Here is a 23,199-nt window from a genome sequence, read left to right on the forward strand (position 1 = left end):
CAGGCAGGCAGGTGTCTTGCTCCATTGTGGCTTGGGGGGCACTTTTTTTCCAGTGCCGTTGTAACTTCAGTCACTAAGCGAACTGTTGTAAGTCAAGGACTACCTGTACTTTATCAATTTTTTTCTTTTTTTCTGGTCATTAAGTTTTTGACACCTTGCTAGGCGACTGGTGGTACTCGGATGTTGCCATATCCTAAAAGTGCTACAGTGGGTGAAAAGGTTGAAAAGCCCTGCACTGGAGGAGCCTCACTGTTCCTCTCAGGCCATGGGTGTGTGTGTGCAGAGGTCCAAATGCCCAGCCTGGCCCTCGAGCACCCACGGCACCAAGCCCAGCCCCGCTTCCCCAAGGGGACGCCCAGCTGCATTTACCTCCTCCTCAAGGCTGCGGCTGCTGTGCTTGCTCTCCTTAGCCAGGTGGCTCATGATGGGTACGAGGGCAAAGTCAGAGGGAGGCCTATTCCCTCCCAATGGAAGGAGACCCGGCTTTGTATCCAAAGCTTCCTTAGCAATAGGATGGGAAACCCCAGGATAGGCCAGGAGGAGGGGGCAAGGGGATGGTGAAAGGGCAGCAGGGCAGGACTAAGGCAGGACTTGCCTCAAACCCTCCCTCTGCTTCTTTCCTTCCTAAGTACAGAGTGGTGGGAAAATATTTGAGATGAGGGAGGTAGAAAAACAGGCAAGAAACGCAGCCAGGGCCAAGGCAGCGGGGGCCGTTCCCTCACTGTTTGCAAGATGGCTTCGCGGGCCACATGAAACCAGTTCGCAGGCCGCATCCGGCCCGAGGCCTTGCGTTTGACATGTCTGTTTTAGAGAGTCGTTGAGGCCACTTGGAGTTTTATCTCAAGGTCTCCCTGAGCGGTGCAAATGGGCGTGGAGACTTCTTGGAACTGCTGAAAGGACTGTCGTGTCCTTCCCTCAGTTGAGTGAGGGCTGTTCAGTTTTGATATTGTACGTTGGGGAAACAAAACCACCACTTCACAATGCATGGCACAACATAGGAGAACGAACCCATCAGGACAAAAACTCAGCTGTCCACCTGCCTTTGAAAGACGAAGGCCGCTCTTTCAAAGACAGCAAAGCCCCCATTTTGGATAGAGAGGACCTCTGACTTGAAAGAGGCGTCCAAGAGGCCATCTAGGTCAAAACTGAATAGCTCTCTCTCAAGGGGGGGGGAATACGACAACACCATCTATCTCCAGTCGACCACACGGTCCTTTCAGCAGTTCCAAGAAGGCTCCACACCCATTTGCGCTGCTCAGATGACCCTGAGGACACCGATAAACCTCCAAGCGGTCTCAACAACCCTCTGAAAAAAATACAAATGACCAGATGGCAAAGTCAGAGCCGAAGAAGCTTCTTGGATGAGAAGTGAAACGACTTCAAGGAAAAACAAGGAAGTCCATTTGGTACTACCAGTACCTGGATGATGGAGAATCTCCCTAGACGAACGGCCAATTCTAACAGATAAGACCCACAGAGGACCCCCGACATTGCCCTGGTGACTTCCGTGGCAGCTATCTGTTCCCATTGGAGCAGCGGGCCCATTGCACCGTGCTTCTCTCTGCCTGTGTTCTTGAGGTCCTAGAACAGGGGTAGGCAACCATGGCTTTTTTATGACTCATAGACTTCAACTCCCAGAATTCCTGAGCCAGCATGGGGGAACTTTGGCCCCTTCATGACTCGTGGACTTCAACTCCCAGAATTCCTGAGCCAGCATGAGGAAAACTTTGGCCCCTTCATGACTCGTGGACTTCAACTCCCAGAATTCCTGAGCCAGCTATGCTGAGGGAAAAGGGAGGTTTCCAAGCTGAGCCAGGCTGGCTCAGGAATTCTGGGAGTTGAAGTCCACCTGTCTTAAAGGGGCCGAGGCTGAGAAACATTGACCTAGTCCAGAGGTAGGCAACCTTGGCTCTTTTATGACTCATGGACTTCAACTCCCAGAATTCCTGAGCCAGCCATGCTGGGGGGAAAGGGAGAGGTTTCCAAGCTGAGCCAGGCTGGCTCAGGAATTCTGGGAGTTGAAGTCCACGAGTCATAAAAGAGCCAAGGTGGCCTACCCGTGCCCTAGAAATGTTGGGGAACCTCTGGAGGTCCCTGCTTCCCAAGAGGGTCAAGCCCACCCAAGAGGCAGGGCAGCCCAGTCAAATGCCCTGAAGAGGGTCAAGGCTGGCAAGGTAAGGAACCTCGAACTCGGGACCCTGGATCTTTTCAGACACGGGTCATCAGTGGCACTCATTCCACCTGCTTTCTCGGGGCCCCTAAGTGATAACCCATCCCTGGGAGGACACTCCAGAGTCTTCAAGCACGCAAACCCCAAAACAACAGAACCAAGTTGGGAGGGGCCTCAGAGGTCTTCTAGTCCAGCCCCCTGCTCAAGCAGGAGACTCTATGCCATTCCAGGCAAGTGGCTGTCCAATCTCTTCTTAAAAACCTCCCGTGATGGAGCACCCACAACTTCTGGAGGCAAGCAGTTCCACTGGTTAATTGTTCTGTCAGGAAATTTCTCCTTAGTTTCAGGTTGCTTTTCTCCTTGATGAGTTTCCATCCGTCGTTTCTTGTCCTGCCTTCAGGTGCTTTGGAGAAGAGGATGACCCCCATCTTCTTTGGGGCAGCCCCTCAAATATTGAAACAGCTATCATGTCCCGCCTCGTCCTTCTCTTCATTAAACCGGACATATCCAATTCCAGCAACCGTTCCTTATGTTTCAGCCTCCAGTTTCCTGAGCATCTTGGTTGCTCTTCTCTGCACTCTTTCTAGAGTCTCAGCATCTTTTTTTAAATATTGTGGTGACCAAAACTGGATGCAGGATTCCAAACGTGGCCTTACCCAGGCCTTGTAAAGCCGTATTAAATTCTTGCCCCACAAAAGACTGCGAAGCTTAGCCAGGGGTTTTCCGAGTGGATTGTTTTTTTTTTTCTTTTTTATTTAGCTTAGTAACAGTCAAGTGTTTTATTTCCCTTTAAGTCTACAAAGCAGTCCAAAAAAATTGAGCCTCCTTTAAGGGGGGGGATGTTGCATGTTTAACCCCCAGGAAAGCAAAAGGAGTAGTGTTTATGCACACACGTGTGTTTTGGCCTGAGTGATTCTCTCCCTGGGTATGACACTGTGCCGTTCCTTCAGCGATCATCTCTCCTTCTTTATTGGTAATAAAACCCGCTATTAATTCTGAGCCCTGAAAAATGATTTGCAACTTATTAAAAAAAAATTAGATACAGGAAGTCCTGAACTTACAAGAGTTCATTTAGCGACCGTTCGGAGTTACAACAGCACTACAAAAGGACTGTTTTTCACACACGTACGACCAGGGTGCCATCTCCCTGGACATGCTATCCAAATTCAGAGGCTTATCGACTCCTATTTATGACGGTCGCAGTATCCCCAGGTCGTACGATCTCCTTTTTCTGATCTTCTGACAAGCAATGTCAACGGGGAAATCAGGTTACTAACTTACAAACTGCGGTGATTCATTTAACAACGGTGGCAAGAAAGGTCAGGAAATTGTCTCAATTGCTGTTAAGTTGAGGACTACCTGTATATTGCAGATTTGGGCTAGCTGAAATCGTCGTCGTATACAGCGATCGTTTCGTTTCTCTTTGCTGCGAGCAAATAATGCTAGACAGAAAAAGATTTCTGGGTAAAGATTTGCAGACACTTACGTGTCCCAAAAGTGCTTTTTTTTTTTTTTTCACGAGGCAACTGGACTTTGTTTTTCTTTGAAGAGGTTTCGCTTCTCATCCAGGAAGCTTCTTCAGGTTCTGACTGGAGGGTGTGGAATGGAAGGATTTACACTCATTTGCAGTCCTCTGGTCATTTGCCTTCTTTTAGAGCAGTGGTTCTCAACCTGTGGGTCGGGACCCCATTTGGGGTCGAACGACCATTTCACGGGGGTCGCCAAACAACGCAGTCCGCCATTTTCCCCCCCTTTTCCTTAGCTGTGCTACTCCCTTTGATTCTATTGGCTTTTGAAAGTCAATAGAATAGACCAATCTCTTGAATAGAGTCTAATTCTATTGGCTTTCAAAAGCCAATAGGAATTGTCCAGGCTGTCTCTGCCCTGCTGAGCCCACCAAAAGTCCCATTCTGCAAACGGTGCTGCACCAGTTGAGTAGTCCTCGACTTACGACCGGCTGAGTAGTCCTCGACTTACGACCGGTTGGGGGTGGCAGCATTAAAAAGGTTGAGAACCACTGTTTTAGAGAGTCGTTGAGCCCATTTGGAGGTTGATCTGTGTCCTCAGGGTCGCCTGAATGGTGCAAGTGGGGGTGGAGCCTTCTTGGAGCTGCTGATTGTGGGGTAGACTGGAGAGAGAGGATGGCATATCCCTCCCCTTCTGCTCAATTTTGACAGAGTTGGCATCCAAGTGGCCTCAACGACTCTCTAAAAGAATGCAAATGACCAGAGGAATGCAAAGGACTATCAACCCTCCCGTTTCCCACTGTGCAGCCGGAGCCGAAGAAGCTTCTTGGATGAGAAGCGAAACATTTTCCAAAAAAAACAAGAAAGTCCAGGTGAAAAAAAGCACCTTTGACCTAGATGACTGAGAATCTCCACAGACATTAAATGAAGAATTGGCCTAGTGAAGAATGGGCTGATCGGACATTTTTGATGCCCAGACCAAACTCACTGTTTTCCTAAAAAAGCAAGGAAGAATAATCTTTGTCTGATCTAATCAGCAGTTTCTCTCGGGGAGGGAAGGAAAACCACACCTTGGAAATAAATCCCAAGATTCCACTTTAGGATTTCATCACCTCTGATCCAACGTCCTGAATGCAGCGAGCCCTTTGCGAAAGAGATACGTGTCACAGACACAATTATTAAAAACAAGAGGAATGCATAGGTCGAACAATCTGGATTCTGCCCTCGGAGCTCAATCCATAGACTGACTCCGGGGCCCTAAGTTTCCCCTGTGCTACATCGATAAAACGAGAAAAAACAAACAAACCAGAATTATCTCCCACCTCCCCAAACTGTGCCTCCAAGAACTTTAAAAACAAAAAATCCAAGAAAGATTTAAAAAAAAAAACGGAGGATCAGCCCGACCTCCTAGCGAAGCCCTTCGACACTTTGACCCCATTTGTAAACCCCCAAATCTTTCCGTTGCCCAAAAGTAGAAAGGCTGTTAAAAATTCTCATCCGGGAAGATATTTTTCAGATTTTTTTCCTTTCTGTCTTGCAAAACGTCTTCATCCTTGAAAGTCTGGCTTAGCTTTCGTTTCAAATTTCAGCTTGTTTTGGGAATAAAGGATGGTGTATGGATGTCTGGACATCAACTCCCAGAATTCCTCAGCCAGTAACGCTGGCTGGGGAATTCTGGGAATTGAAATCCACACATCTTGAAGTGCCTGAGATCGAGAAATACTGCTCTGGCTATTTTGGGGCAACTAGCTACGAATCCTGGTTCCCAAGGGCCGCAAATTTAGTCCGCCCGTTTACCCAACGAGTTGCCGCTGCTGCTTCAGTGCGACATCAGAAGCAGGAAAAAAGGCCAAAAATCTGATTTTTTTCCCCCTCACGGCCTCCCTTCGGCCCTTGCGTTCACTGGACGAGCCCACCCTAACCACGATGGCAAACCCACACTGAGGCCAAAACCAAGCCCGCCGTGACATCAGCTGGCAGGATTCGGGGTGGAAAGCAACGGCACGTCGTCTCGCCGTGACGCCCCCTCGGAGTCCCGGCCCGCAGACTCGCCGGCCCGCCGGAGCAGCGAAGGCCTCCGATAAAGTTCTCCGTCCTGCAGGCCTTCGGGCAAGGGTTTGCGTTTGGTCTCGGGCAGCAGCAGCAGGCAGAGCAGGGCCAGGATGTTGAGGGAGGCCAGGACGATGTGTTCGAGGAAGGAGCCATGCTGCTCTCGCACCCGCAGCAAGGGGGCGCTCAGCCCTCCGAGGGACGCCAAGGCCAGGATAATGCCAAACCCCTTCCCTCTGCGGGAAGAAGATTGCCCTGTTAAATTGGCAGGACTCTTGAGTTTTCCGCTCTGTTGTCCTTTTTCTTCCCCCCCTTCATATTCTTTTTCATTTAGTTATTAAATTTACATACTGCCCATCTTGCTGTTTGGGACGAGGGAGGGAGGAAGGTGGAAGGAAAAGAAAGAAAGGAAGGAAGGAAGGAAGGAAGGAAGGAAGGAAGGAAGGAAGGAAGGAAGGAAGGAAGGAAGGAGAAAAGAGAGGGAGGGATCAATAGAGGGAGGAGAAAGGAAAAGTGATAAGAAGGAAGGAAAGGGGGAGGGAGAAAGGGAGGAAGGAAGGAAAAAAGGAAATTAGATACATAGAAGAAAGGAAGCGAGGGAAGGAGGGAGGGAGGAAAGAAAAGATGGAAGGAAGGAAGGAGAGGGAGGGATTGATGGAGGGGGGGAGGAGAAAGGAAAAGTGATAGGAAGGAGGGAAGGAAGGAAGGAGTGAGAAAGGGAGGAAAGAGAAAGGAAAATAGATAAACAGAAGGAAGAAAGGAAGTGAGGGAAGGAGGGAGGGAGGGAGGGAGGAAGGAAAAGATGAAGGAAGGAAGGAAGGAGGTGGGATGAAAGGAGGAACAGGTAGGGAGAAAAAAGAAAGAATGGAAAGAAAGGAAAAGAGATGGATGAAAGGAAGGAAGGAAGGAAGGAAGGAAGGAAGGAAGGAAGGAGCAAAAGCTGTGAGGACTAGACATTTGAAGACAAAATGGGTGGACTGAAAGGTAAGGAAGGATGTGAATTTACATTAGAGACTGTCTCTGTCTTTTAATTCTTCATTTTTCTACCCCGGGACCCCTTCTTATTCCCCTTTTCTGCCTTACCTGATCACAGTGGGGATGACTTCTGCCGCGAAAAAGACGCTGAGCGAGCCGGCCGCGTGGGAGGTGAAGAGACCAAGAATGGAAAACGTTCTTCGGGCCGCGTTGTTGAGATCTGCAACGGAAGACAAAATGGAAGGTGTGAAGTCACACAGGCTGGGAGAGCAGGGAAGGCAGCTGCACAACCTGGTCTCCCCCCCACCCCATCCAAGAAGCTTCTTCAGCTCTGACTGGATGGCGGAGAATGGATTTATACTCCTTGCATACAGCTGGTCATTTGCATTCTTTTAGAGAGTCGTTGAGGCCACTTGGAGATTTACCTGTGTCCTCAGGGTCACTTGAGTGGTGCAAATGGGTGTGGAGCCTTCTTGGCATTTGCACACTTGCACTACTCAGGTGACCCTGAGGACACAGGCAAATGTCCCAATGGCCTCAACGACCCTCTAAAAGAATGCAAATGACCAGCTGTCTGCAAGGCATATAAATCCTTCTGTTCCCCACCATCCAGTCAGAGCCGAAGAAGCTTCTGGGATGAGAAGCGAAAGGTCTTCGAAGAAAAACAAGAAAGTCCAGCTGCCTCCTGAAAAAAAAACACCTTTGGGGCAACCACGTCCTGGATGACTTGAGAACCTCCATAGATATTTCCCTGGCTATTTTTGTCCCTGCTCGGCCAACAATCTTAGTAGCTGCGAAACTGAATCTCTGTCCTTGTTCACTGCCATGTGAGGCTACCGAGGCTTCCTCGTCGGACCGCTCGCTTGTGTCCTTGCAAACTGGTGGCTGGCTTCCTCCCTGTCTCTCCTACGTAGTCACAGGCTACACAGCTCGGAAGAGTAAACCGCTGGTCCCAGAACTGGATCCCGCAAGAAGACGCTCCTTGGAAATTAGCCCAGGGTTCTTACATTCTCCCAGCCCCAGCAGGATCAGAGAGGCGATGCCAGTCAGGGTGGTGGTGAGGAGCAGAATCCCGCGCCGTCCATACCGACCGACGGTGAGGCAGAGAAAGAGGCAACCGAGGCCGGCGCTGCCAGCTGACAACAGGAAGGGGAAGTAGAACTTGGTGCGCGGGTCCTCCATGGACTCCCAGGCCTGCTGGTAACAGTGGCAGATCGCGTGGGCTATGAATCTGGAGGACAAAAAATGCGCCAACCTGGTTTAGCTCACGGGGTTCAAGGGTCTCAAAGGCATAAGAACAAACAAGGATGCCCAAGACCCATTTAGGATGGAAGGCAGGAACTCATTGCCACTGAAAGGACCGTTAAGAGGAAAATAAAGAGAGTCAGTTTGGTCTAGTGCAGAGGTAGGCAACCTTGGCTCTTTTATGACTGGTGGACTTCAACTCCCAGAATTCCTGAGCCAGCCATGCTGAGGAGAAAGGGAGAGGTTTCCATGCGGAGCCATGTTGGCTCAGGAATTCTGGGAGTTGAAGTCCACGAGTCATGAAGGGACCAAAGTTTCCCTCATGCTGGCTGAGGGATTCTGGGAGTTAAAGTCCACAAGCCATAAAAGGGTCATAGGTCTCTCACGCTGGCTGAGGAATTCTGGGAGTTGAAGTCCACCAGTCATCAAGGGAACCATAGTTCCCCCATGCTGGCTCAGGAATTCTGGGAGTTGAAGTCCAGAGCCAAGGTTGCCTATCCCTGTTCTAAGCTCTATCTCAGGGGTCTTCAAACTTGGCCCTTTTATAACTCATGGACAAACTCCCAGAATTCCTAAGCCAGCCACGCTGAGGGGAAAGGGAGAGATTTCCAAGCTGAGCCAGGCTGGCTCAGGAATTCTGGGAGTTGAAGTCCACGAGTCACAAAAGAACCAAGGTTGCCTACCCCTGGTCTAGTGCTTAAGCACCAGACTAGAAAGCAAGAAAACCTGAATTCAAGTCATGATATGGACATGAAAGATCGTTGGGTGACGTTGGGCCAATCACCAGGAGACAGTGAATTCTAGTCCCACCTTAGGCATGAACGCTGGTTGGGTGGCTCAGCTTGGGTTTTTTTTGGGGGGGGGCAACAGACTGTAAACACTTAAAGAGGGCTGTAAAGCACTGTGAAGCGGTATATACTGTAAGTCTAAATGCTATTGTTGTACTTCTCACCCACCCACAAGCCCACTCTGCCATTTCTGGATGAGCCTCCATAGGGTCTAGCAGCATGTGAAGTTCAACTCACGTGGTAAAACCCAGGATCAGAATGTTTTTCCAGATGTTCCTGCAGGACAGGAGAGTGCGGAGTGAGATCTGGGCAGCTGCAGGCAGGTGACAAGCGTTGTCCAGCTCTAAAGGGTGGGTGGAAGATGGAGGGACCAGATCACATTGTGGAGGAAGGAAAAAGGAAGGTGAATCATCACATCCTCCTTGACACAATCTTGTGTCAAACTGGAGAAAGACACAGAGGGGACCTCTAGAGCAGTGTTTCTCAAACTCGCCCGTTTTAAGATGTGTGGACTTCAATTCCCAGAATTCCCTAGCCAGCATGGCTGGCTGAGGAATTCTGGGAGCTGAAGTCCACACATAAAGGCCTGAAGTTTGAAAAACACTGTACTAAAAGTCTCAAAGCCAGCCATGGGAATTCTGGGAGTTGAAGTCCACACATCAAGGCCCGAAGGTTGAAAAACACTGTCCCAAGGGCCCCAAAGCCAGCCATGGGAATTCTGGGAGTTGAAGTCCACCCATCTTATCTCGACTCACAAACAATCAAAGTTTTGGAAAGCGGCATCACTCACCCTCCATCGCCTCTCGGGTCTCGGATTCCTGGGCGCTGCCATCTTGGCACAGGGCGAACAAGACCTTCTTGGCCTCAGCTGTTCGACGGGTTGCCAGGAGCCAACGGGGAGATTCAGGGAACAGTCCAGGGCAGCTGGGAAGGGAGGAAGGAAGCAGAGAATTTAAGAAAGAGGAACAATTAAAGGGAGGGAGGCAGGGGAGGGAGGGAGGGAAGAAGAAGGAAGGAAGCAGAGAATTTTAAGGAGGAAATATTAGGCAGGGAGGGAGGAAGTTTAAAAAGAGGAAATATTAGGGAGGGAGGGAGGAAGTTTAAAGTGTAAGGAGGAAATATTAGGGAGGAAGTTTAAAAAGAGGAAATATAAGGGAAGGAGGAAGGAAGTTTAAAAACTAAAGAGGAAGTATAAGGGAAGGAGGAAGGAAGTTTAAAAAGTAAAGAGGAAATATTAGGGAGGGAGGAAGGGAGGAAGTTTAAAAAGAGGAAATATTAGGGAGGGAGGGAGGAGGTTTAAAAAGAGGAAATATAAGGGAAGGAGGAAGGAAGTTTAAAAACTAAAGAGGAAGTATAAGGGAAGGAGGAAGGAAGTTTAAAAAGTAAAGAGGAAATATTAGGGAGGGAGGAAGTTTAAAAAGAGGAAATATAAGGGAAGGAGGAAGGAAGTTTAAAAAGTAAGGAGGAAATATTAGGGAAGGAGGAAGGACGTTTAAAAAGAGGAAATATAAGGGAAGGAGGAAGGAAGTGTAAAAAGTAAGGAGGAAATATTAGGGACGGAGGGAGGAAGTTTAAAAAGAGGAAATATTAGGGAGGGAGGAAGTTTAAAAAGAGGAAATATAAGGGAAGGAGGAAGGAAGTTTAAAAAGTAAGGAGGAAATATTAGGGAAGGAGGAAGGACGTTTAAAAAGAGGAAATATTAGGGAGGGAGGGAGGAAAGGTTTGCTAAATGAAGTTCTATAAAAATAAAAAGCCCAAACAGGAAGGAAACTTGTCCTCCAAATAAACAATCCTGCTAACCAACAGGGAGAAACGGGTCTCACCCAACCAAGATGAACAAGCAAGGGACAGTCTTGCCCAGATTTCAAGATTCGGTGGTTCTATAACCATAGAGCGGCCTTTGCGTGAACCTGGGCGCTCGGCCTTGATGGGGCCTACGTCAAAGGGCTGTGAAACTGCCAAATTTCAAAATCTCCCACATTTCTCTCTAATGGGGGGGCACAGTGGGCTTTTGGGTGAATAGGGCCATTTAAGACAAACGGAAACATAAGGAATATATCCTCACGAATCTCGCTCAGCTCCCAGCAGCCCCTGGGAAATCTTATTAGAATATTTCCATGGCAATTGCCGAATTTCAAGCTGTCAATCTTTCTTCTCACTAAGCCAACTGTTCTCTTCAAGACAGCAGAAAGCAGGACATAACCCGAGGCCTATGACTTATGCATATTTATACACGACACTCGCACAGGTGAGGCCCGAAGCACCAGCTATGCTCACACAAGTGAGGCCCAAAGCACCAATAATGCTTGCACAAGTGAGGCCCAAAGCACTAAGGATGCTTGCACAAGTGAGGCCCGAAACACCAATGATGCTTGCACACGTGAGGCCCAAAGCACTAAGGATGCTTGCACAAGTGAGGCCCGAAGCCCCAACGATACTCACACAACTGAGGCCCGAAGCACCAATGATGCTTGCACAAGTGAGGCCCGAAGCACTAAGGATGCTTGCAGAAGTGAGGCCCGAAGCCCCAATGACACTCACACAAGTAAGACTTGAAGCACCAGCGATGCTTGCACAAGTGAGGCTGGAAGCCCCAACAACACTCGCACAAGTGAGGCCAGAAGCACTAATGCTTGCACAAGTGAGTCCAAAAGCACCAGTGTCACTCGCACGAGTGAAGAGCACCAGCAATGCTCGCATGAGTAAGGCCTGGAACACCCGCATGTGCGCCCACCAGCCAGCCACTCACACGGCCCAGTTGTGAATAGGCCATGGACCAATAGTGCAGGGCTTTCAAACCAGTGGTACGGGTACCACCTGTGGTACATTGGCACCTGGCAGGTGGTACACGATCATCCTAGAAAAGTGGTAGCAAGGGAGGGGGATGAGCTGAACTGGTGGCAGCACCACACAAGCCTGAGCGAGAGATGGCTGGAGCTGCAGGGCTGTCAGGGCTCAGCGGAAGCGCCAGGATCAGCGCCAGGCTCCAGCTGGAGCTCTGCTGAGCCCAGAAGAAGCGCTGATCAGCTGGAAAGCAGCACTGATCCTGGTGCTTCTGCTGAGCCCAGAAGAAGTGCCGATCAGCTGGAATGTTGCAGCCTCTCCAGGGTCTTGTGATTTACATTCAGATGCTTGGCAACTGATTCATATTTATGACGGTCACCGTGTCCCAGGGTCATGTGAAGTGACCAAAACCTGCTGCACCCACCCAGCAGACGGGGGGAATAAAAACCAAACACCCCCCCACCCCATCCCCGCTGCCAATCCCCAACAGAAATGCTCACAACAATGAAAACCTCGGACAGGAGGAAGAGTGCCGCCGGGCGGGCAGGCGTCTTGTTCGGCTGTGGCTTGGGGGGCACTTTTTTCAGTGCCACTGTAACTTCGAACAGTCACTAAGTGAACTGTTGTAAGTCGAGGAGTACCTGTACTTTATCACTTTTTTACTTTTGGGGGGAGGGTTTGACACCTTGCTAGGCGACTGGTGGTACTCGGATGTTGCATATCCTAAAAGTGGTACAATGGGTGAGAAGGTTGAAAAGCCCTGCAATAGTGGGCTACGGCCCACAGGCTGGGGACCCGTTTGAATGGTTCTGGCACCCCTTCCTCAACACGGCCTGTCCCAGTGTGGAGAAAGGCAAGTCAACTTACCCATAGAGTAGGCAAAGCCCCATTCCGGCTGAGATAACGCCTTGTAGCACCCGCCAACTGCCGCAGGTCCACGCCAGTCCCAGCAGAAGGAATTGTCCTCCCACCTGGACGAGGTCTCCCGCCATGGTCATCGGGAGCCGTTGTGAAGGACAACACAACTCCAAACCTAGGAAAGAGAGAAATCAGGCAGGGTAACAGAAGTGGAATACAGGATGTCCTGCATATGACCAGAATTTTCTCTCGTTCAGTGAGAAATTTGTTAAGTGCCCCGTTTTACGACTCTTCTCGCCACATTTGTTAAGGGAACCACTGCATTTCTAAATATTCCTAAATATGAGCCAGCCGTGTACTGCAGCTGCCAAAAAGGCCAACACAGTGCTAGGCTGCATTAACAGAGGGATAGAATCAAGATCACGTGAAGTATTAATCCCACTCTATAATGCCTTGGTAAGGCCACACTTGGAATACGGCATCCAGTTTTGGTCACCACGGTGTAAAAAAGATGTTGAGACTCTAGAAAGAGTACAGAGAAGAGCAACAAAGATGATTAGGGGACTGGAGGCTAAAACATATAAGGAACGGTTGCTGGAGTTGGGTATGTCTAGTTTAACGAACAGAAGGAAAAGGGGGGACAGGATAGCAGTATTCCAATATCTCAGGGGCTGCCATAAAGAAGAGGGAATCAAGCTATTTTCCAAAGCACCTGAAGGCAGGATAAGAAGCAACGGGTAGAAACTAATCAAGGAGAGAAGCAACCTAGAACTAAGGAGAAACTTCCTGACAGTGAGAACAATTAATCAGTAGAACAGCCTGCCTCCAGAAGCAGTAAATGCTCCAACACTGGAAGTTTTTAAGAAGAGACTGGACAGCCATTTGTCCGAAATGGTGTAGGGTTTCCTGCCTGAGCAGGGGGTTGGACTAGATGACCTCCAAGGTCCCTTCCAACTTTACTATTATTATTATTATTATTATTATTATTATTATTATTATTATTATTATTATTATTATTATTATTATTATTATTATTATGATCATCGCACAGTCAGCCAGATGTTCAGACTGGATTTGGCATTTTGTCTACCTATCGAGTCCTTACCCAGGACCTGGGATAGGCAGATGTGGATGTTTGATGGTATTACAGGTATTGTCGCAGGATGGAAGCAGTTCCTAGTAAGGCCGCCTTTTGCAATTGACTAATAGCGAATTTGTCAATGCCAATGGTGTTCAAGTGGTGCTCCAGTTGTTTTGGGATTGCACCCAAGGAGCCTATGACTATTGGTACTACCCTTGCTTGCTTTTGCCACAGTCTTTTTATTTCTATTTGTAGGTCTTTGTATTTTGTTGTTGTTGTTATTATTATTATTTCGTAAATTAGGAACAACGTTGATACTTACGGGTGATATAGAGGGCGAGTTGTAAAGCTCCCAACATGGTAGCCCAGAGGCACCGGCCCAGTATGAAGATGGAGGGAGAAGCTGCAAAGGCTGCCAGGATGCCTGCTGGACAGCCAAGAATCAGAGACAGGAAGAAGGTACTTCGCCGTCCTACACTGCAAGGAGCAACAGAAATGGAGAGATTACAAGTCGGTCCTCAACCTACTACCGTAATACGGGTCGCTAAACAAGACACTCATTAAGTGAGATGCGCCTGGTTATTTTTCCTCTTGCCACAGTGGTGAGGCAAATTGCCGATTCGCGTGGTTTTGCCCCGCTTTACGACCTGTCTTGTTATAGTTGTTAAGTGAATCACGGCAGTTGTTCAGTGACATGGGGGTTAAGTGATTCTGGCTTCCCTCTTTGACTTTGCTTGTCAGAAGGTCATAAAAGGGGATCCCGGGACCCCCGCCATAAATACGAGTCCGTTGCCAAGCACCCAAGTTTTGATCACGTGACCACAGGGATGCTGCAATGGTCGTTAAGTGTGAAAAACGGCCGCGAGTCATGTTCTCGAGTGCCACTGTAACTTTGAACGGTCACTAAACAAACAACAGTTAAGTCAAGGACCTGGTCACCATATCATAAAAAAGATGTTGAGAGTTTGGAAAAAATTCAGAGAAGAGCAACTAAGATGATCCAAGGCCTGGAGGCCAAAACATAGAACGGCTGCAGGACTTGGGTTTGGCTACTCCAGGGCTAGGCCACCTTGGCTCTTTCATGAGCCGAAGTGGCGCAGCAGTTAGAGTGCAGTACTGCAGGCCACTTTAGCTGACTGTGTTCATCAGGTCAGCGGTTCAAATCTCACCGGCGCAAGGTTGACTCAGCCTTCCATCCTTCCGGGGTAGGTAAAATGAGGACCCAGATTGTTGGGGGCAATGTAAATATATATATACATTGCTTACTGGTGTACACCGCTTAGAGAGTGCTTGCACTTAAAGCGGTATATAAGTCAAATAAATAAATAAATAAATAAATGACTCGTGGACTTCAAGTCCCAGAATTCCTGAGCCAGCCATGCTGAGGGGAGAAGTTTTCAAGCTGAGCCAGGTTGGCTCAGGAATTCTGGGAGTTGGTCCACCAGTCATGAAAGAGCCAAGGTTGCCTACCCCTGGGCTAGTCTAAAGAAAAGAAGAAATAGGGGTGACATGATAGTACATGCCCCAAAGAAGAGGGGATCAAATTATTCTCCAAAGCATCAGAGGGCAGGACAAGAAACAACGGATGGAAACTGACCAAGGACAGAAGCAACCTGGAATTAAGGAGAAAGTTCCTAACAGTGAGGACAATCAACCAGTGGAACAGCTTGCCACCAGAAATCATGGACGCTCCATCACTGGAGATTTTTAAGAAGAGACTGGACATTCACCTGTCTGAGACAGTATAGGTCCGTGGTGGCGAACCTATGGCACGGGTGCCAGAGGTGGCACTCGGACCCTTCTCTGTGGGCACGTGCGCCGTCGCCCCAGTCCTAGGCCTTCAGCTGGTTTTATAAAACCTTTTCGCTTTAGGCCTCGGTCGCCATGTGCAAAAAAAAAAAAAAAAAAGGTTCAATCAGTCAATTTCAACTTCTCGTGGGAAAAAAAAAGATCTTGCAAAGTTGGAATTGATTGATTGAACTTTTTAGTCCCACCCAGTCTGCCGTTACCACAGCCACCCCCACCCAATTGGCAACGCCCAGCCAATGGGCCACACCCACCTGGCACTCAATGATGCATAAGTGGGTTTTGGGTTGCAGCTTGGGCACTCGGTCTCTAAAAGGTTCGCCATTACTGGTATAGGTTCTCCTGCTTGAGCAGGGGGCTGGACTAGAAGACCTCCAAGGTCCCTTTCTATTCTATTCTGTTCTATTGTATTCCTATCCATTCTATTATCATTCCATCTATTCTATTCTATTCTATTCTATTCTATTCTATTCTATTCTATTCTATTCTATTCTATTCTATTCTATTCTATTCCATTCCATTCCATTCCATATTTTCTCTATTCTATTCTGTTCTGTTCTGCTCTACTCTACTCTATTATTATTTATTAAATTTATATGCCACCAATCTGAAGGTCCCTCTAGGTGGCTTACAGTTGCTAAAAAAACCAATTAAAAGAAACATTAAAACGATAAATAGGGTAATCCAATTTAGTTTACAAACTAAAAAACTCCTATCCCAAACTTCTAACTTACCTGTCAGCCAGGTGACCCAGGAAAACAGCTCCTGCCGCAAAGCCGAGGAGGAAACAGATCTGCTCCAGAGGGATGACCCAACTTCCAGAGCGATCCAGGTTCCACTAAAAAAAAAAAAAAGGAATAAGAAATTTAAAAAAAAATCAAATTATGCTTCAGGATAAACGAGTGCCTAATTTAAATCTGAAATTGGAAGGAATCCGGCTGCATCTTTTCAAACTACAGACGGTCCTCACTTAATGACCTGTTTGAGGTTACGACGGGGCTGAAAAATTGGTCCTCGCGCTTACAATCACTGCAGCGCAGGTCGTCCTCGACTTACAACAACGGAGCCCCAAAGTTTCTGTTGCTAAGCGAGGCATCTGTGAGGCGAGTTTTGTCCCATTTGACATCCTTTCTTGAAGTGAATCCCAGCAGTTGTTAAGTTAGTGACACGGTCGTTAAGTGAATCTGGCTTCCCCCCCCCACTTTTTCTTGTCAGAAGGTCGCAAAAGGGGAATCACGTGAGCCCGGGACACTGCGACCATCATAAATAGGAGTCACTTGCCAAGTGTCTGAATTTTGATCCTGACTTTCATGGCAAGAAACATTGTAAAATGGGGCAAAACTCCCTGAACAACCGTCTCACTGGTCGTATGTTGAGGATCATCTATATTCACTAAGCATTCCATTTATTCTCCTGTATTTATTTTCATCCTCTCTCTCTCTGTTTTGCCACATTCAGCAATCAAATTTCAGCTTTGCAGTCCAGGGGTAGGCAACCTTGGCTCTTTTATGACTCGTGGACTTCAACTCCCAGAATTCCTGAGCCAACCATGCTGAGGGGAAAGGGAGAGGTTTCCAAGCTGAGCCATGCTGGCTCAGAAATTCTGGGAGTTGAAGTCCACGAGTCATAAAAGAGCCACGGTTGCCTACCCCTGGTATAGGGTTTCCTGCCTGAGCAGGGGGTTGGACTAGATGACCTCCAAGGTCCCTTCCAGCTCTGTTATTCTGTTATTCTGAATGGTCTAGGCCAGGGGTAGGTAACTGGCTCTTTTATGACTCATAGACTTCAACTCCCAGAATTCCTGAGCCAGCCACGCTGAGGGGAAAGGGAGAGGTTTCCAAGCTGAGCCATGCTGGCTCAGGAATTCTGGGAGTTGAAGTCCATGAGTCATAAAAGAGCCACGGTTGCCTAGCCCTGGTCTAGGGACTCCTGCTTGAGCAGGGGCTGGACTAGAAGATCTCCAAGGTCCCTTCCAGCTTTGTTATTCCGTATGGTCTAGGCCAGGGATAGGCAACCTGGGCTCTTTTATGACTCATGGACTTCAACTCCCAGAATTCCTGAGCCAGCCATGCTGAGGGAAAGGGAGAGGTTTCCAGGCTGAGCCAGGCTGGCTCAGGAATTCTGGGAGTTGAAGTCCACAAGTCATGAGAGGGCCATAGTTCCCCCATGCTGGCTCAGGAATTCTGGGAGTTGAAGTCCACGAGTCATAAAAGAGCCAAGGTTGCCAACCCTGCTCTAGTCATACAAAACATCTTAAGTGTTTCTTTGTTTTTTGTTTTAAATAAGAAGCATGCAATAAGCTTCTTCCTTCTGAAGAACAAAAATCCGGTTTCTTCACTTCCTGACTGGCAAAAAGCCCAAAAGGTTCCCTAAATTGGCTCCGTGGCCACGTCTTGAGCAAAATTAAAGGAAGAATCCTTTTGCTGATCACACTTAACAAACTGCTATAACTTTTTCTTTCCGTTGTAGAGGAAAACAACGACCTTCCCCCCCCCCCATTTGTTAGGTCCCAGAAGCAGCCCTGACGTGCACTTTAAACAACCTCACAAACAATCCATATCTGGATTTTAACATGTTTCCAGTTGCACCGTCATTGACAAATAACATTTTTCACATTCTCACTTAGGACATTTATTCGTTGTTTTCCTTTGGTGGCTTCCCAGTCTCGGTGATTCAAGTCAGCCCACGTAATAATTCTACTTAAGATTCGTAATTCTACTTCGTCGTAAGGCTATTTTAACAAAATGTTGGTGGCGTGAAAGAACAGGCAATCCTCAGTTTCCAACAATTCAGCTGAAAAAATTTCTATTGTTAAGTGAGTTTTGCCTCCATTTTACTTTTCTGGCCACAGTTGTTAAATGAATCACTGCAGTTGTTAAGTTCGTTGTTAAATGAATCTTAGCTTCCCCATTGACTTTGCTTGTCAGGTCACGAAAGGGGAGCACATGATCCCGAGTCACACTGCGACCGTCATAACTATGAGCCAATTGCCAAGTGTCTGAAGTTTGATCACATGACCCTGGAGATGGAACGGTCGTAAGTATGAAAAATGGTCATAAGTCGCTTTTTTCAGTCCTGTTGTAACTTCAAACGGTCACTAAATAAACTCAAAGGCTACATGCCCCACAGATTCGAAATTCTACTTTATTCTACGACGACATTAACAGAATTTCGCCAGCGTGAAAGAACAGGCCGTCCTCGGCTTAGGACCGCAATGCAGCTGGAAAAAAATTCGTTAAGCAAGATATGTGTTGAGTTTTGCCTCGCTTTACGACCTTTCTTGCCGCAGTTTTTAAGTGAATCACTGCAGTTGTTAAGTGAGTCACAAGGTTGTTAAGTGAATCTTAAACTTCCCCGTTGACTTTGCTCGTCAGACGGTCACAAAAAGGGGATCATGTGACCCCGGAATGCTGCGACCGTCGTAAATGTGAGCCAGCATCTGACCTTACATGCACATGTGCAAACGAGAATGTGGCCCCATGTGCACAAACAAGCCGCAAGCATGCACACGGGGCTGTGAACCTGCACGTGAGGCTCTCAGTGACGCCGGTGTCTGTGTGAGGCTTGTGGTGCCACCGCCACCAAGCTCGCAGCGATGCTACCACCTGCACGAGGATCACCCCGCCACCCCACGTGGGGCTCGCACTGCGGCCCACCTACTGCCTGTCTCTTGTGGCACTGCCGCCACCGGCACAAACTTCGTGGCAATGCCACCACCTGCGTTTGGCACGCTGCCGCCCACCTGCCACTCACAGTGCTCCCACCGCCTGTGCAAGTTTATGGCAACACCGCTGCCCACACGGTACTAGCGGCAACGGTAGCACGAGGAGGGGTGAGCACACGCACACACCCACGTGCACCACCCAGCTACTCACGTGGCCCAGTGGCCACGGCCCAATAGCGGGCCGTGGCACATAGGTTGGGGACCCCTGGTGGCCATGCTTGTGGCTTGTTTGTGCACGCGTGTGCACGTGTGGCCACATTCACGTTTGTGCGTGTGCGTGTAAGTTCCCTGCCCCTCCCTCTCCCACTGGGGTGCCAACCCATAAAGCAGCGGTTCTCAACCTGTGGGTCGGGACCCCATTTGGAGTCGAACTACCATTTCACGGGGGTCGCCAAACAACGCAGTCCGCCATTTTTTCTCCCTTTTCCTACTCCCTTTTATTCTATTGGCTGTTGAAAGCCAATAGAATAGACTCTCTTGAATAGAGTCTAATTCTATTGGCTTTCCAAAGCCAATAGGAATTGTCCAGGCTGTCTCTGCCCTGCTGAGCCCGCCAAAAGTCCCATTCTGCAAACGGTGCTGCACCAGTTGAATAGTCCTTGACTTACGACTAGTTGAGTAGTCCTCGACTTTACGGCATTAAAAAGGTTGAGAACCACTGCCATAAAGTTTGGAGACGCCAGTTCTAGATAACCTATTTGGCATTAAAGACCAGGGACATTTCTTTCCATTTTTAACATATTTCACATAAATCATAACAGCAGGAAAACGAAGCCGCAGAGATACTCACCTCGGTCACCGGGTTGCTGGTGAGGACGGGGAGTCTGGAGGACCCCCCACTCTGCCAGTGGGGCCCGTCACAGGTGGCATTCTCGGGGAGTTTAGTGCCGTTGGGGTCCCGGCACTGGGCAGGGGTGAGAGCAAAGAGGGCATCCGAGCCCAAGGCCAAGCCCAGAAGGAGGCAGGGAAGGCAGCTGAGAGCCAGGAGAAGGCGCTGCCGACGTTGGCCCCGGGCCCCGAGGCGCCCCAGCAGCCATTCGAAGGAGGGAGGGCCCAGCTGAGAAGCCGAGGTGGTAAAATCCCTTCGGGGACCCCCGGGATCTGGGATCGGGGGGCTGGTATCCATGGGAAGCGTCTGTGGAAGGGGGAAAAATGGAATTAATAAATAGGCAATCAGGAAGAAATACAAGAGAGAAAATGGAGAGGGTTTTAAATGAGTGTTGTTGAACTTTGGCTAATTTCAGAGGGGTGGACTTCAACTCCCAGAATTCCTGCTGGCTGGGGAATTCTGGGAGTTGAAGTCCACCAGTCTTAAAGTGGCCAACGCTGGTTTAAATGAATAGCTGCCTCTGTAAACAGCCGTTCCTTGTTTTTTGAACCCATGCATCCTTAGGAGATGTGATGCACCACGATGCCCAATAAAAGGGCAAAGAAATACTAAACCCGGTTAAAACAAACCCAGAATCTTAGCCTATGGAGAGAGAAAGTAGATTGTGAGTTCAGACAAGTACAATTCCCACAGGGAGCAGTAAGGGGCGCCATTCCCTTGGATCAAAGGTCCCAACCCCTTGCTCGTGTCAGGAATTGAAGAGGTCAAGGCCCCCAAACCATGGCTCCGCTCCCTCAAAGTGTCCGGACACCACCGTGCTGTCCACACACTGCATTTTGGAGGAAGGGTCCCGGGGCCACAACTAGGGGGTGGTCCCAAGACAGCACCTTCCCCCAGAACCCATCCCTAAGATGCTGGCTGGCTGGCTGGGGATGCTAGGCATTGCAACCCCACCCCTCTGAAAGCTGGAAAGGAGGGCCGAGGGAGGCAAGATGGGCTTTGTAGTCGCCCATAGGCTGGGGAAATGGCGAAGAAAGGCTCCAGCAAGGGGAAAGAGAAAGCAGAAGATTCTTGGGTTTCTTTTAACCTGGTTTAGTATTTCTGGGACCTGGTTTGGGACATCACCTGTGAAGGATGCAGGCGTTCACACGACCCCCGTTCTGGGCATCACCTGCGACACGGATGTGAAGGATGCAGGCGTTCACACGACCCCCTTGCTTTTAAGGTGCAACTAAGCCGGGTTGGGGGCAAATGCAAACGCAATTTGAATTTGGGGGGCAAAGCAAAGGGGGGGATCCCGCCTGGGGGGCGTGCAGGAAGGAAGGAAAGGCCGGGGGGAGGGTAGAAAGGGGTCCCGGGACGCGACAAAGAGGGCAAAGCGGCCGCTCCAAAGGCGGAGACGGAGCAGCCGAGCCCAGCGGAGGGCAAACCCAACCGGGGGATGCTCACCAAGCGCCGGGTGGGCGCCCACCGCCGGCTGCAAGACACCCCGAAGCCGGGCCGCCGCCGCCCGGGAAGCACAGGCCGAGGGAGCCGGCAGTCCCCGCCCCTCGGCCGCCTCCACCTCCACCCGGAGCCGCCGCCCCCAGCCCGACGTAGCGACCTCCTCGCCTTCTTTAGGGACCCGGGCGGCGGCCAGGATCTGCAACCTGGCGCCCGCTGCAATTCTCTTCCTCCAGCCCGGCTAGGCTGGACCCGGGCAGGGTTTGACTTCGGATTTGGGGAGGGGGGCGTCGGCAGCAGCCTCGCGGCCACCCGGGCAGGCGTGGTTGGGGCTGGCAAGGAGCCACGGGCGATCCCAGCTTTTGCGCGGGCGAGGGGAGCGCTCGGATCGGGCGCAGCCGGGGGAGGAGCTCTCCCAGCCGCTGGTCGGAGGAGCCTTCCGCAATGTTTGGGGGGGAAGGGGGGGGCGGCGGCATTAAGGAGGCATGCCGGGAGTTGTAGTTCAGAAGATCCGGCCAGTCGTATCCAAAGGCGGAAATTAAAATTCACTCCCTTTCTTTCTTTCTTTCTTTCTTTCTTTCTTTCTTTCTTTCTTTCTTTCTTTCTTTCTTTCATGCCGGGAGTTGTAGTTCAGAAGATCCGGCCAGTCGTATCCAAAGGCGGAAATTAAAATTCACTCTTTCTTTCTTTCTTTCTTTCTTTCTTTCTTTCTTTCTTTCTTTCTTTCTTTCTTTCTTTCTTTCTTTCTTTCTTTCATGCCGGGAGTTGTAGTTCAGAAGATCCGGCCAGTCGTATCCAAAGGCGGAAATTAAAATTCACTCTTTCTTTCTTTCTTTCTTTCTCTTCCTTCCTTCCTTCCTTCCTTCCTTCCTTTTGCACGGACTTTTTGGGGGGGCTGATTTCACGCGCATCTCGTGTGTGAATGCCAGCCTGGGTTCCCGGCAAGATGCCCGATTTTAAACTCCCCTCCAGGTGTTTCTTAACTTCTGCCCCTTTCAGACAGCGTCTCCCAGCGTTTTTCCATACTCCGCGCCCCTCGAACGCTTCTGCTATATTCTCACACCCGCTTAGAGAAGTGCGAAGTCACGGCAACCAATTATGAAATATACACTATAATTTTGAACACCCAAGTTTTGGCACCCCCCAGGAATATCGTCTCGCAGCCCCGGTAGGGAACCCCTGCTTTAAGAGGTCGTGCACACGTATACTTAACCAGAACTAGACTTGTTTTTTCTGTGTGACTTATATGTGGGTATATGCATGACTTTGTATTTATTTTTGTCATATTTATTTATGTAGTGTATATCGGAGGTGGTGACCCTTTAAGAGCTGAATGCAACGAAATTTCGTTTAATGTACCCCGATTGGTGTACATTCAATGTGACAATGGTTATTATTCTATTCCATTCCATTATTCTTCTATTCTATTTCATATTTTCTATATTCTACTCTATTATTGTTATTATTTTATTCTATTCTATTCCATTATTCTTCTATTCTATTCCATATTTTCTATATTCTACTCTATTATTGTTATTATTTTATTCTATTCTATTATTATTCTATTCTATTTCATATTTTCTATAGCCAATTCTATTATTATTATTACTAGTCTAGTCTATTCCATATTTTCTATATTCTATTCTATTCAATCCTGTTTCAGACAAATGGCTGTCCACTCTTCTTAAAAACCTGCAGTGATGGAGCACCCACAACTTCTGGTGGCAAGTTGTTCCACTGGTTAATTGTTCTCATTGTCAGGAAATTTCTCCTTAATTACAGGTGGCTTTTCTCCTTCCTTTCTCTTTCTTTCTTTCTTTCTTTCTTTCTTTCTTTCTTTCTTTCTTTCTTTCTTTCTTTCTTTCTTTCTTTCTTTCTTCTTCCTTTCTTCTTTCTCTGTCTCTCTCTTTCCTTTCCAATAATAAGAATAGAACTGGAAGGGACCTTGGAGGTCTTCTAGTCCAGCCCCCTGCTCAAGCAG

At 48.8% G+C, this 23,199-nt stretch overlaps 1 protein-coding gene across 2 annotated transcripts; it reads right to left on the reverse strand.

The window, feature by feature from the left end:
- Nucleotides 1-4,163: 4,163 nt before the first annotated feature.
- On the reverse strand, nt 4,164-22,276 carry SLC22A17 (solute carrier family 22 member 17). 2 transcript variants are annotated; one of them, XM_039345556.1, is made up of 10 exons: nt 21,387-22,276; nt 19,737-20,081; nt 15,957-16,060; nt 13,739-13,893; nt 12,345-12,510; nt 9,484-9,617; nt 8,931-9,036; nt 7,668-7,891; nt 6,769-6,880; nt 4,164-5,921 (listed from the first exon to the last, which is right to left on the reverse strand). In XM_039345556.1, the coding sequence occupies exons 1-10, from the start codon at nt 21,831-21,833 to the stop codon at nt 5,606-5,608; spliced, it is 2,109 nt and encodes a 702-aa protein (XP_039201490.1). In that variant the 5' UTR covers nt 21,834-22,276; the 3' UTR covers nt 4,164-5,605. The 2 variants fall into 2 exon arrangements, with proteins under 2 accessions (XP_039201490.1, XP_039201489.1); XM_039345555.1 differs by having other exon boundaries at nt 21,225-22,274.
- Nucleotides 22,277-23,199: the final 923 nt, after the last annotated feature.

Source organism: Crotalus tigris, unplaced genomic scaffold (assembly GCF_016545835.1).
Source record: "Crotalus tigris isolate CLP2741 ecotype Arizona unplaced genomic scaffold, ASM1654583v1 scf7180000017953.204902, whole genome shotgun sequence".
Classification (NCBI taxonomy): domain Eukaryota; kingdom Metazoa; phylum Chordata; class Lepidosauria; order Squamata; family Viperidae; genus Crotalus; species Crotalus tigris.

Excerpts from the sequence above, each read along its gene's own strand:
- SLC22A17 (XM_039345555.1), bottom strand. The coding sequence starts at position 21,833 with ATGAAAGAAAGAAAGAAAGAAAGAAAGAAAGAAAGAAAGAAAGAAAGA. Across the intron at positions 13,894-15,956 it reads CTGGGTCACCTGGCTGACAG|TGTAGGACGGCGAAGTACCT; the intron begins GTAAGTTAGAAG and ends TGCTCCTTGCAG. Across the intron at positions 7,892-8,930 it reads CTGATCCTGGGTTTTACCAC|ATTCATAGCCCACGCGATCT; the intron begins GTGAGTTGAACT and ends TTTGTCCTCCAG.